At 40.3% G+C, this 14,220-nt stretch overlaps 1 protein-coding gene across 2 annotated transcripts in view; it reads left to right on the top strand.

Moving 5' to 3' along the window:
- MALRD1 (MAM and LDL receptor class A domain containing 1) overlaps positions 1 to 14,220 on the top strand; it is a 228,651-nt gene that overhangs the window by 24,397 nt on the left and 190,034 nt on the right. For both annotated transcript variants that reach the window (XM_080974345.1, XM_080974346.1), the window contains 2 exons: positions 7,525 to 7,670; positions 11,482 to 11,577. In XM_080974345.1, coding sequence (XP_080830471.1) covers positions 7,525 to 7,670; positions 11,482 to 11,577 — 242 coding nt within the window. The remainder of the gene's footprint in view (positions 1 to 7,524; positions 7,671 to 11,481; positions 11,578 to 14,220) is intronic.

The following is a 14,220-nucleotide window of genomic DNA, read 5'->3' as shown; positions in this document are numbered from 1 at the left end:
CAGTGAAGCTTGGCAGCAGGTGGTATGAATTCTGAGCAGGGATGCTCACATAGTTGAGGACCCTTTCCTTAAATTCTTATCCCATTCCTAGGTTGCAACTTCTGTTACTCTTTCCAGCTGGAGAGGAATCTAGGGAGACCTTCTGCTCTTTAGAAGAGCTGCAGCAGTGACTGCCCAGCCTTGGCTGTGAAAAGGATATGTGAGTGAGTTTGCTTTCCATAGATGTTGCCTGCAGATCCATTGTAGGGAATTGTCTAGGCCCAAGACCAAATCCTTTGCGTGGGATTCTTCTCCCTTCCTCCTTAGGTTCATAGTGCAGTGTTGTTGAAGGCTTGTTGAAGAAGGGAGGGCTTAAACGTGGAGAGAAGTGAATTAGCCTCATGTTATTTGCTTCCTTCACTTGTGTCCATGATCTCTATATTTTTAGGAGCTAATATGTTTTTGTATGCTTATCTAGAAAGTAGCTTCTGTACTGTCAGGCGCTGGTGGTGGTTGCTCGTGAGTTTCCAGGCAGGACTCCGACCTGTCTTTTACAGGTTTTATTGGTGCAAACTATGTACAGTGCAGAAACCCAAAGTTCATGTCTGTCTCAGTCACGTGCAGATTCCGGGAGTGCCCCTTTCCGGTTTCTCCCCCAGCATAAGAACTTGGACACCCCAAATCTCCGCCTCCCCTCCTTCGTTTCAAACCTCTGCACAAGCAGGGCGACGGAAGCGGTGTGTTTGCTTCCTGGCCGGCTGGGCTTTTGCTCTCAGAGGCATCTTTGAGCCTCCCCTTCACTCGGCTATCCCCTCCCCCCCACTCCGCTGGAGGTGTGGCTTTCTCCACTGCCAGACTAGGAGCTGCTTCTCAGAAGCTTCGGAGGCTCTTGGTATCCCCCTGCCTCCCTCCCCCATTCCGATGGCAGTCCCCTGACAGGTACCATTATTAAAATAAACAGAACTAAGTTTGAAGAGTCACAGCAGATCGCTAGAACACATTCTTTGCACAGAGAAGATCCTATACAGTGGTACCTCGGGTTAAGTACTTAATTCGTTCTGGAGGTCCGTTCTTAACCTGAGACTGTTCTTAACCTGAAGCACCACTTTAGCTAATGGGGCCTCCTGCTGCCGCTGCGCCGCTGGAGCACGATTTCTGTTCTCATCCTGAAGCAAAATTCTTAACCCGAGGTACTATTTCTGGGTTAGTGGAATCTGTAACCTGAAGCGTATGTAACCTCAAGCTTATGTAACCCGAGGTACCACTGTACTCTTATCTGTGGTTTCTCTGTTGCCATCAGTCAGAGTAGGCAATGCTGAGCTATTCAGATTCAACTGTCCCATTTAGTGTAGGGCGGCTTTATATGTTCATATATAGTTCGGTGTTTCATCTTAAAATAACTGCTGAAGCACTTTAAGGTCAGAAAAGTATAAGATGCATAGAAACATCATAATTTCAGGAATGTACCCCAAGGTTTCAGTTGGTTCAGTCTCACTCATGATAGCTCAGACACCAAGCATTTCTTTTCCTTCTATTTATTCCCAGGATAAATGGATAGCAGAGATCAGCTTTATAGCTCAAGCACAAAAAACAAAACAAAAACCTCTCAATGTCACATACCACTCTCAAAGACGGCTTTCTGAGGTTGAGATTTGCAAAGAAAATGTTTTCTTTTCTAATTTTGTTCAAGCCCCCTCCCACATAGAGAGTGAGCATAAAATTAAATCATGAAGGCGACTGGACGACAGTATTCATGAAACAAAATTGATTATAGAATATTTGTGAGTCTTTTAATGTACTCATACATATAATAAACTTCTCTTCCTGACCTTGACTGATATTTTTCTAGCTGTGTGATTTCTATTTTCTGTGTTATTAAACTCTTGAGTTTTATGGCACTTGCGCTAGTTGGAACTTTATTGAAATGGATGAGCTTTGCATCAAAGGAGTCCTTGGACTAAAGAACAGAATGCTGGCCGCTAGTTTAATTGTCCTAATGTTAAGAGATCTATTACCTGTTTGTTTATAGCATTTTCGTTATTGTTGTTTTCCTGCTGTTATAATTGGTATCTTTACTGGATTTTTCTTTCCCATTAGCTATTTGCAAATATAGTGGACAATTATAGAGTTTCAGAATAAGCACATCATTTTAGCAACATATAGAATTATGTAATAAAAATCTTAATCACCCAACAGAGAGTATCTTCTGGTTTAGTATTGTATTTAGCAAATATTTTCTTCCTTTTGCACTGTAAAAACATAAACAAAAAACAAAGCCCAGCTATTTAAGATTATTCGACCGTTGCAGATTAGACTGCATTCCCCAAATCTAAGTTGGTGAAATATATACATTGTTTTTTCTGCCTTCTCCATAAGTGATTAGATTAAACTCACTGCTCATTGATAGTTGAGAACATGTAACATGATTTGGTATGAAAATCAGAAATGTTTAATTCATTGCATCTGAATGTACACCCTTAGAGCAAAACTGTATCAAGCACAAGCCACTTTAGGGCGTTGCTTTAAAATCCAAAAGAGTAACAAAGGAATAAATGTATTTCTATTTACCAGTGAAAGTCTATGCAGCATTTTCACATGGCTGTACAGGACGCTGATATTAAAATTTGTCCATAGCCCTGTTTACACATCTCCCTCTATGTGATTTTAATCATATGAAGGGAAAGAACTAAAACCATGCCCATTGTCCCCATCCCTGCCAGCCTATCCCACAGTCTATGCCAGGGGTTGCTTACCTGACACCTGCAAGTGCAGTAACATCCACCAGTGCTTCTTATGGCACTCATGAATTGTCTCCGTAAATAAATATCCTCTCAAATATCTGCAGTGCATGCTTGCTGTTCCTGCTCAGTTCCTGTTTACACTGGCTTGACTTACCCTACATTAAACAAGGCCCCTTAAACATGCACACATTTCATTGGGTGCCAGGATTTGACAATAATGTCAAAAAATACCCAATTAATGCAGATTAAATAATATTAATGACAAATGTTTCTGGGAGCTGTTTCATTGATTATTTATTACATTTTGATCCCACCTTTCATCTAAGTGAGTTTAGGGCAGTGTACATGACTCCCTGTGAGATAGATTATGTTGAAAGGAGGTAAAAAAACCTACATTTCAATACTATAAATATAACAAGATTACTTAAACAAAAATAACAAGGGAGTTTCATAGTTTCACCTTAGTCCTTTTCCATGATGTTTCTCACAGTCCCTCATAATGCTTCCAAAGACAAAGAGTGGGATAATCAACCAGTCTTTACTAGCCAATACAAATATTTGTTTCTATTCAGTGGAGGTTAGCATAAGCCCTGGTTTGCAGGATTTGAGAAGATTCTCTCTTTGCCTCCTTTTAAATGAACAGATTCCCTAATCCAGTACATCTAATCATGAATCTCTTCACATGGAAAGTTCTGAGAAGCACTCATGTGAAAATCATTTTGGGGCAAAAGGTATTTCCATAAGCCTAGGGAATTCCCAAGTGATAAGGCAAATCCATGTTCCGAGCCCCTTACGTTCACCCACTGTAGGGACCTCTCACCATGTGGAAGCATTTCTCAGTGGCCGCCTGAGTGCTGCAACATGTTAAGTGCTCTGTTGTGAGTTCACCTACAAAATCTGGCTCATGTTATCTTGCCTAGAATGTTACCCTTTAGACATGCATGCTGGGTTATCATAGCATTCATTCATCAAAGACTGACCTGTAAACTTAGTCTTTTTAAAGTGGTAATTATTGTCAAGGGAAAGTTTACTGACAGCTCCAAAATGAGATGCAAGGTCCTGTGCCTAGTGAGCTTCAAGGATATAGCCGTCTCAAAGCATAACTCTCTAACAAGGGCTTTTGATACACAGATGCATACAAATGAGTGAGATTAGAAAACCTGCTTGAATAAAATCTAATCTTTTCTCCTAGATACAGTCTTTGAGCTGTTTGATCTCAAGTTTCTAAAAAAGGAAATTGAAATAGTGCGTGGGGGGGGGGGGGAGATCCCTATTAATACCCATGCCATATTAGTCAACCTATGCCCTGAGTGCAGAGGAACTTACTACTATCATTGAATATTTGTGTTTATTCCGGAACCACTATTTTGTCTTAGGCTGCAGTCTTGTGCACATTTACCTGGGATTAAGGTATCCTGAACTCAATAGGACTGACTTCCGAATACACATACAAAGAATTATGCTGTTAATTTGTTGCTGTGCATAGTCTTTGCTAGACAATGCAATTATCTGTTTATATCCACTGAAGTTGGTGTTAAGATCAGAGTAAAAAGGTAAGGGAACCCCTAACTGTTAAGTCCAGTCGCGGACGACTCTGGGGTTGCAGAGCTCATCTCGCTTTACTTGCCGAGGGAGCCGGCGTTTGTCCACAGACAGCTTCCGGGCCATGTGGCCAGCATGACTAAGCTGCTTCTGGCGAACCAGAGCAGTGCCATCTAACTTATTTGCGGTACCTAAGAAAATTATTTCCTTGCATAATGGTCAAACTACATATAGGAGCTTTATGGGAAAATAGCAGCTGGGAGGGAGAGAGTGTTGGCAGGGAATTCATGTAGAGCCCTAACCCAGATTGAAAGAACATTGTGCATCGGAGCATAGCAACTTCCTTTCCTTCCAATACAAATGGCCATTTAAGCACACTGCCTGCTCTGCCCCCCCCCCCAATAACCTAACATGTAGTTCAGCCTTTAAAGAACTCTCATTCTAAGAGCCTCATTTTAAATGTAATGGATCAGCTGATCTGTTCACGTGATCATATCTTTTTTGCTACCATGGGAATATTCATGACAGCAATGTTATACACCAGCATGGATGGCAACTCGTAATAATTTAGCCTGCAATGTGCTGCAATCACACAATGGGAAGTTAATATCTAGAAGCCAGTCTGCATGGTGAGAATAATTTTACTGCACCCCTGCTTTCCCCATTTTCATTTGGTAGCAGGTATATGGTAAAAGTACCCTTGCTATATTGCCAGATAGTAAAAATAAGCAGATTCCCATATACCTACATGGACAATACTGTTATGAGTTCATGGGTGCTAGACATTTCTAAATTCCTGGAGTCAGTAAGTGTTAGAATTTAATCAGACCCATGTGTAGTAAGTTGTGTACTAGACACTTCTAATCCCCTGGAATCTGCAAGTGTCAAAAGCTGATTAAGCCAGGCTACGTTTCCCAAGTGAGGTGATAGTTTGGGATTTGAGCCATTAAGAAAATAGAGGATGAAAAGGGCTCAGTGTGAGACAGCAAATGAGTCGGGCCCCTCTTCCTCAACAGATAAAGCTGGAGTTTAGAGAGTTAGGAGTTATGTGACTGAGAAACAAAGCAGCAGAGTGTGATGTTTGATGTCAGTTTGGATCCAAGGTCATGCCTATGGCAGAAGCAAGACTCTCTTGGGGTGTTGATGCTAGAACCCCTCCATCGTAGGCTCAGGTTGTATAGTTGTGCAAATAAATCGTATATCATAAAGACACCACAGTCTTCACTGTGGCTCATTTCCAAAAGGAAACATGGACCCTGAAATCCCTGGAATATTGCACTTCTCAGTGATTGGGGTGACACACAATAATATGTTGAACGCTAATATAGGACATGGTCAATTGTAGCCGCCCAATATTTTATTTTGTACAATATTCTGAATCACATGTTGGTGTGCTGTTAGTGCCCCCGGTTCTACAACCTGGGCAGTAGGCATAGGGTAGCCTTGTGCCCTACTTTACAGAGGACAGCCCACTATTTGAAGAGCGGTTTGTAATTTAGCGTATGCAAACCTGTGGCCTCTTTTTTCGGGGGGCTGGTACTGCATGAATGGCCACCCTAAATTGTCATGAAGGAAAAAGAGAGAAATATGCAGCACAGAGGGCCTGTGGTTTACACAAGAACAACCACTCCTGGAGCTTAAGCCCTAATAATGAGAAACAATCTCAAAATTCATATCAACAAACTATGAATCTCCAGTAGCAGGAAGCTGTGAAAATGTTCCCATCCTGACACTGATTGTCCTGTAGATAAGAAGAGTCCTGAACTTCGGTTTGAACCAGGGTTAAGTGAAGAAGAGGTCAGCGAGCCACATGATCAAAAATGCCAGAAAGCCAGTGATACTACTGCCTTAAAATTTTCCTGCCTTGCCAATCAACTCAAATTAGCATTGCCGTCCGGTGTACTTTAGTGCCAAGGTCAAATTAAATGACTTGATGCACAGCAGATCAGCAGGAAAAAGAGAAATGCCTGACCTCATTTTAGAATTTGCCATTGCCCCATTTGGCTACAGGGCCATCTTTTCTGTTTGATAGAAATTGTTCTGAGAACAAGCTCTATATTTCCCATCCGTAATGATATTCACAGAAGCCGAAGGGTGAAGTGTTAGAAGATTTTAACTATCAGCTTCTGAAAATAGCCGGATAGTCCAATGATTCAAGAATAAGAAGTGATCATATATTTTTTAAAAGAACAGATGTCTGCTCTTTTTATTTCAGATAGTTAAAGGAGAATATGAAGGACACAAGTCATTCTCTTAGGCCTCCATAGAAATGCTGTTACCGGGAGCAAAAGGTCAAAAAGATCTGAAATTACAGCTTTAGCTGTAAACCCATGTGCTTCTGCAACTTGGTTGCACAATATGCCTTGCTATGGAATTACTTCAGGGGTCTTGCACTGATTAGATCTCACCTCCTTTGGTGCTTCCTTCAGAAAAACAGCCTTTTAAAAGCTGAAAACATTTTATTTTGAAAATATTTGTTTATATTTCCAATATAAATCATTTGTGGAAACTCATAGAGAATGGAAACGGAAGCTACAATGGAGACAACACACTGGCCGCTGGGCAGACGCGATGCCTGTATAGCATTAAGTCTATAGTGGTGGTGGCTAATATGTGGCCCTCCCGTTGTTGCTGAATGGCAATTCCAATTATCCTTGATCATTGGTTGTACTGTCTACACCAGCAACATCTGGAAAGTCACACTTTAGCCATCTCTGGACCATGGCTGCCAGGATTTTTCTGGTCTGATTTCAAAGTTGGTGCTGGTGTTTAAAGCCCTAAATGGCTTGAGACCTCAATACTTGAGGTAGTGCCATTCCTCACATACTCATCCCTGAGCATTAAAATCTCGGGGGGGGGGCTCTCATCTGTGTTCCACCTTTAGTAGGGCATACATGTGGAGATGCTGGAGAAGGCCTTATCTGCTGTAGCACCCTGGCTGTGAAATGGCCTCCCCTTGGGGACCAGTCCTCATTGGCTTCATTTTGGCACCAAGCATTTTGGCAGCATGAACTGCAGTTGCATTTGAGCTAACTATGTTGATTCTTACTGCTGAGCAATGGCTTTTATGTTGGCTATAATTATTAATGAGTACTGATTTTTGTGTTGTCATTTTATGGATTGTAACCTATCTCTGAGATCATCTGATATAAGGTAGGTTAGAAATAAGGTTACTATAAATTGTTATCATTGTTATCATCATCAATATTAAAGGAACCAATCATTTATTTTTAGAAGAGCTAATGGAGAGATTCTTTTTCAGGCCACTATAAGTGGATCAACACATCATATGAAAGCCCAACTCTGAATGGCACAATGTGTCATTGCTTTGGTGAAAACTGCCATATTTGGTTTCATTACACCATGGTGGATAACAGCATTCTCAAAGCAGTACTTTATACTGATGCGGTAAGTAAAAAATTGTGGATATAATTCAGCTTCAGACAGAAAAACAGACTTCTTCTTGCAGTGCATGCCCAATCTCCCTTTCTTTTTCATCCAGTTCTCCAGGAACAGGAACGAAGCTTTTATAGAAACCATTGAACATTGTTTTAAATAAGTTCTTTGTGCATTTTCAGTAGGAAGGTATAATATACTAAGCTCCAGCAGAAAAGCTGGAAGAATGGAACCTGTCTGCAGAAACAAACACTTTTTAAAAATAGGATTAATTGTTTTTGCAGGCTTCAATGTTGTGTTTCCCTGAATGATTTCATACATTCTTTTCAAAATGGAAAAAACAACAACACCACTAGTAGTAGGGAAAGGGTATTTGGGGTTTTTTAAAAATACAATTTCTTAATTTTACAGACTTTTACATTCACCAAAGCATATATCATACATTTCACATCAACTTCCTTTCCCCTCCCCTTTAATAGTTCGTTTTAGTTACCCTTTCCCACTGCATATTCTAATCAAGCTGTATTCTTTCCTTTTTCAGTTTTGTCTCAACTTTATACTGCTAAATTTACTCTAATCCTGCTAACGCCTTAATTTGTTTACAATAGTTTTTTTTTATAATATTCTGCAAATCTTTTCCAATCTTCCTTAAAAACTCTTTCTTCCTAACCTCTTATTCTACTAGTTAATTTAGCCATTTCTGCATATTTCATCAATTTCATCCGCCAGGGAAAGGATATTTGTAGTCAGGACATAGATCTTATCCTTCTCCAGAAGAATCGAAAGAGAGGCAATGAAGAATACATTTGTCTACCACCTTCCTGCATTGCTTTTGTAGTAGCTTCACAAAGGAGCTGACAGCACACCATGCCATTTACTATATAGATCTTTCACATTGTATAGAGTACCTGCACATCATTGTCAGCTACTGTGAAGAATGATTCACAGGGACAGATCACTGACCCAGAAAACAGGAGATGGACATTTCAATCCCATGCCAGGGGGAACTGTAGAATTCAGGCAAACTTGGGAAAGGCTGAAACTCCTTGGTAAATATCTGATTTACCTGTAAAAGATCTTTAGTTCAATCCTTGCACTTCCAGGCAGGACTGGAAAAGGTTCCTGTCTGAAATCATAGAGAGCTGTTGCCACCCAACGTAGACAATACAGAAGTAGATGGAATGTTGATCTGACTTGATACAGGGCACTTTCCTTTGTTCTAATGAATATGTGGCACTAGTATGGAGGCTCGCCATGTGTTGTAGAAAATCCATGTCGCAGGTGATGTTACTTTCCCCTTGCAGAAGACCCACCCTATGGATTTCCCTCCCAGCAACTTGCATGTGGGGCTGTAACATGTAAATTGGCTCACAGAGTCAAAAGAAATCTGTGAATTCTATGGCATGGAGAAAAAGTGGTAGAAAAAGAGTAAGTGATAGAAAAAAAGCTCACCAGCTAAATTATGCCTGTATGTTCAAAGGCAAAAAAGCTAGAAGAAAGGGTTTGCAAGTCAGGAGTTAGGAGTTTCATTTCCACAGACAAACAAACAAAGCAAAAACAAATTAAGTGCTTTATGCCAGCAGGTCACATGTGTTCAATGTATCCTGTGGCCTCAAAAGAATTCTATTAAATTATTTCTTCTTCTTCTCCAGGTACTTAACCAAAATCATAGGTCAATTAGGCACAATTTTTGTAAATAAAGTAGGGAAGAGATTAAAAGACTTGGCACTGAGATTAAATCAATTAACTGAAAATAGGCATTGATATACATACTCAAATATAATTTTGACAGCATACATTATCAGATCTCAGACCTTTCTTTGCAGCAGCCTATTTACACTTTTTATGATTCAGTCATTATACTCTTTCCCCAGTCAAAATACAATTGCTTTGTGGGTTCAGCTAGAGTTGCTATTAGCATTTATCAGCTATCCACCCTGTTTCTTGCTGTGGTTGCTTGCTGCCCTGCATTCAAGGTTGCTGTTGCTGTTTTAAGATCAAAATCTTGAGGTTAGGGGAATTAATGTAACCCCACAACCTATGGCACAGAGTTCTTGATGACAAATGAACCTTCAAAAAAGCAGCCAAAAATTGAGCCACAAAGGTACCAGGAACATTTTTTGAGGATGGAAACCAATGGAGCTGATGAACTGTAGGGCAGTGCTCAGAACACAGTGACACTTAGATGATCTATTACCAAATTACTTACTTTTTCTTCCTAGAAGGAGTGGAAAGTGTTTTCCAAGCCTTTGTGATGGGAACGGAGACAAAATTAGGCTTTCTGACCTGGAGGTATTATAACAAAGCAGGGGAGTTTTCACCTCTTGAATGGGGTTGAGCTTGACCCTTTCTGACTACTGAATAGCTTCATCCCATCCAATTAATTTTTTTCTAGAGTTTATGTGAAATGTGAAGTCACATTCCTAAGGAATTAGTCTATATACTACACAAACTAGCACCATCCTTTGCTGCCTTAAGAGCAGCAAAGCCTTGAAAACTGTGGCAGGGCTGATTTTTCAACCTGCAAATGAAACTTAAGAGAACAGTGACAAATTGAAGTAGCTGACAGGGCACAAAGAGAACTTGTTCTTTTCCATTCCATACTGGCAGCAATGCCACCATGTAATGTGCAATATAATAAGATTTATGCTTTTTGAACTGTCAGAAACTTTGACCCAAGAGCTTCGGAGTCCTGAGACTAAGACCTAGCCCAGTGTGCCTTAGCAAAATGGGCAATATCATTAGGCCCCAGAGAACATTTCCATTGTAGAAGAGAATTGGTGTGTACACCACCATCTTGTGATTGACAGGAAATCTGAGCCCTCTGGATAGGCCAGGGCTGATATCATAGGAACCTTGCCCAGTGCCTTTTTCCCCCTCGTACTTTATGTTCCAACTTAAGGCAGCACCTCAGGAGACCGTATAGAATTATATATAACCTATGGCATATCCTGGTCCTGCCAAGAAACTCTCAGGTTTAGATATTTCTTTCCATGATCTATGTAACTTCTTAGCCTCTTGTCTCATGCAACCCTGTAGTGAAATCACATCTTATAAGATCCATATTTCCTCACCCTGGCCTGGAAGGAGGCACAACTAGAACTGCTCTGGCTATTTTGGCTTCCATGGTCTTAGCTTCTTTTTCACCTATACAAAAGAAAAGCTTAGGGCTTGTGTTTGGGGCACACGATTCGGTGTAAGGCACAGGAAAACAGATACTTCATCTCCTGGAAGTAAGTCACATTGCATTCAATGGGGCATACTTCTGAGTAGAAATTAATAAGATTGTGCTGTTTTCTAAACAAAGTTTCATGAGCATTGGCAGAGTAGATTCCCATTAACCTTTTGTCTCATGTGGGGAAACCACCCCACATTTGTCTTTTTGTCTCCCTTGTAACTTTCCATTGCAGTTTATTTTACATTTACATAGATATCTCCTGATAATTGCTCAATTATTGTGCCTAATTACTGAAAATGCCTTGTCTTCCCTGGAGTCCGTGCAATCAGAGCAGTAAACACAGCAACGAAGTACAGAAAGCCGTGTTTCTCCAGGCAGCAGTGACAGGCTGATTATGGTTCAGAAAGTTCGGCTAAGCCAGCCTTTCCCAAACTGCTGCCTTCCCGATGTTTTGGACAAAACATCCACCCATCCAGCAGAACTATGGTCAGGGATGATAGGGGTTGGAGATCAACACATCTAGAGGGCATCAGACTGGGGGAAGGCTGAACTTAAGTGGTTTGACAGAAGCCATAGATAAAATGGATGCACATTTATAAATATGTATGTAAATTTATGAACATATATGTGTCTTATACCTGTCAGGATGAACAAGTGGTGCTGTGGAGAGCCTGTGCACCAACTAACAATGAGTGGGTGAAAGCAGAAATACAGATACCAACTGATCTTAAAAAAACCAAGGTAAGAGAAAAACATTTAAGCATCCCCACTTTGAAAGTTGATCCCAGTGAATTAGAGGTGCTGCTGAATATATGGAGAATTCCACGTTCTAGGATTTTTCTTCTATGAACTAATGCATGCTTGCAACTGGAAGAATATATTTCATGTAAGAGAACAGGAAGTACCCTGCAGGCAAAATTCTTTGGTCTACAACTTCCTTTTCAAGCATCTCAAGCAGTGGTGCAGCTAGGGCTGGACCTTGGCACCAAAGTCCAGGGCCTCCCAGCCCAAGGGAGCCCCAAATGAGTACCAAGAGAGTGGCCGATTGTGGAAGGAACAGCCAAGAGACCCCACATCAGCACTCAGGCTGGCATGGGCATGCACTGGGACTCATGCTGGTCTCCCTGCCATCTTATCTTCTTCTTTTTAGAAACAAACAAACAGATTCCCCTCTTTTATAGCTGGGGTGGCTGTACATGGACAGGTAATCATTATTTTCAATTAATTAGAAGTACTGTAATTTATTATAATACTACTACTACTAATAATAATAATAATAAATGTTTACCTGCCAAGATATTATCCTTTTATACAGCAAAACAGTGCTTATTCCCAAGTCAATATGTTTAGCATCAGGGCAACAGAAGCAAACCCCATTTTCCCCCTGTAGTCCTGATGTAAGCAAGTTTGAACTAATAAACTAAATATGCTCAGTGTATTTCTAAAAATAAAATAAAATAAGGGTTGGTAAACTTTTTGGGTTTTTTGCATATCAGGAATCTAGAAGCAGTTGTTACGCATGGAATGGCAGGAGGGGGAAGAAGGAAAAGGTTGATGGTGTGTGCTACACAACTGCAGTAATACACAAGTCTGCCCAGAGGGGGGCCCATTGCAACCACTAAGTCCACATTCTAAAATGATCTGCCTGTACCACTGACACTCAAGTTTCCACCAAGTATTTGATGACTAGGCTGCAGGTTTCAGGAAAGAGGGAGGGAGCAGAACATGAATAGGATCTGACAATCCGGTCCATATCACTGGCCACACCTCACACAGAAGCATGAGACAAATTCTCTGCATGGGCCACTGAGGACCTTCTTAACATGCCAGGAACAAAATTGCTGCCCTGCAAGAAAGTAACTTTGTGTTGCAGTAAGCCTGTTACCATATCTAACTTAAAACTCTTCAGTCTTGTGTACTTCTTAAATATGTTTTATTCCATCTTTTCTCCAATGAGCTCTGGTGTATATGACATAGATGATTATCCCCCTTTATTTCCTTTCGGCACCCCGTGAGGTAGGTTTGGCCAAGAAATAGTGACTGGCGCCAAAACCACTCAGTGAATTTCATGCTCCGTAGGGATTTGAATCCTGTTCTCTCTGTCCTGCTTTAACACTCTAACCACCACACTGGTCTGGCTCTCGCTCCCAGAGCCTACCAAGTATAGAAATCATCTGGAGTGTAACAAGAAGTGGACCTGCCAGCAGCAGCTCCAATTTATTTTACCTTTAAATTCAGCCAGCCAGTTGCTGCTAGGTGAGTGAGCCAGTGCTGTTGCAGGATTAAGCTTTCCATTAAAAGGGCAGAATGGAATTTCAGAAACTATGGGCACACCTGGCACTTAAAAACATGCTGCAGGAAAATTACCTCCTGGCAATTTCCTGCGTCAAATCAATTTCCAGCATAACAAAAACGGATTACTTTGTTTGTAATTCCTCACTTCCTTCCAACTTATTTTTAATAGTACTTTTTACTGAGTATATTGTACAGTACAATGTTCCTTCCTACTTTTCATCCACTTGTGAAATTCATGCCTTATTTGAATCCTAAAAGGATAATTATTTACAAACAATATGGTTTTTTGCGCATATATATATATATATATATATATATATACGGTATATATTCTGAAATTGATTGAGCAACTACATTAACTGAACTGCTTAGGAGATAGACTAGTCTGTGCATTGTGGATATAGAGTTCAGAGAATAAAAGCAATGAAATATCTGACTCTGTCAAATACCATCCTTGATTCCTTTTTTTCTTTTCTTTTCTTTTCTTTTTTAAAGTGTTTTCCTCCTCTCTCCCCATAAGAGTTGCCAGACTGCAACTCAGAGACCCTGTCAGCTACTTTAAATATTCTAAGGCAGCAGGAGAATGTATAACTTTGGTTTGCAATATCATTTCCCCGTTGGTCTCTCAATGGAGGGACAGAGGAGAAATTTGATTCAGTACACATTAAAAGCCAAATCTACCAAATTCACAGTTTTTTAAACAATATGCAAATAGAACCACATCTGTCCTTCAAAATCTGCACTTTTCTGAATGTGGTAATTCTGATTTCCAACCAAGCAGCATTTTTTTAAAAAATGCATCAATTAGGGAAATTGTGCATACAAATAAAGGTGTTGGTGAAAATAACATCCAAAAGTGCATTATATTAGGGGAAATTGCTTGCAGAAATGTGTACATTAGTCAGAACTACATATATAATGTGTTTATTAGGAGAAATTCACACTAAAATACAGGTGAACTTTCATGAGGATTTTGCTTACAATCACTAATTGTTGCAAAATGTGAAGAACTGAATATAAGGTTGGAAAAACGAGAAACTGAGAGAACTGAAATGGACAGATCCTTCTATTAATCTGTTGTCCATGCCC

Source organism: Podarcis pityusensis (genome assembly GCF_964106645.2).
Source record: "Podarcis pityusensis genome assembly, chromosome: 12".
NCBI lineage: Eukaryota > Metazoa > Chordata > Lepidosauria > Squamata > Lacertidae > Podarcis > Podarcis pityusensis.
The sequence above is the reverse complement of the archived record's forward strand: the minus strand, read 5'-3'. Positions and strand labels throughout refer to the sequence as shown.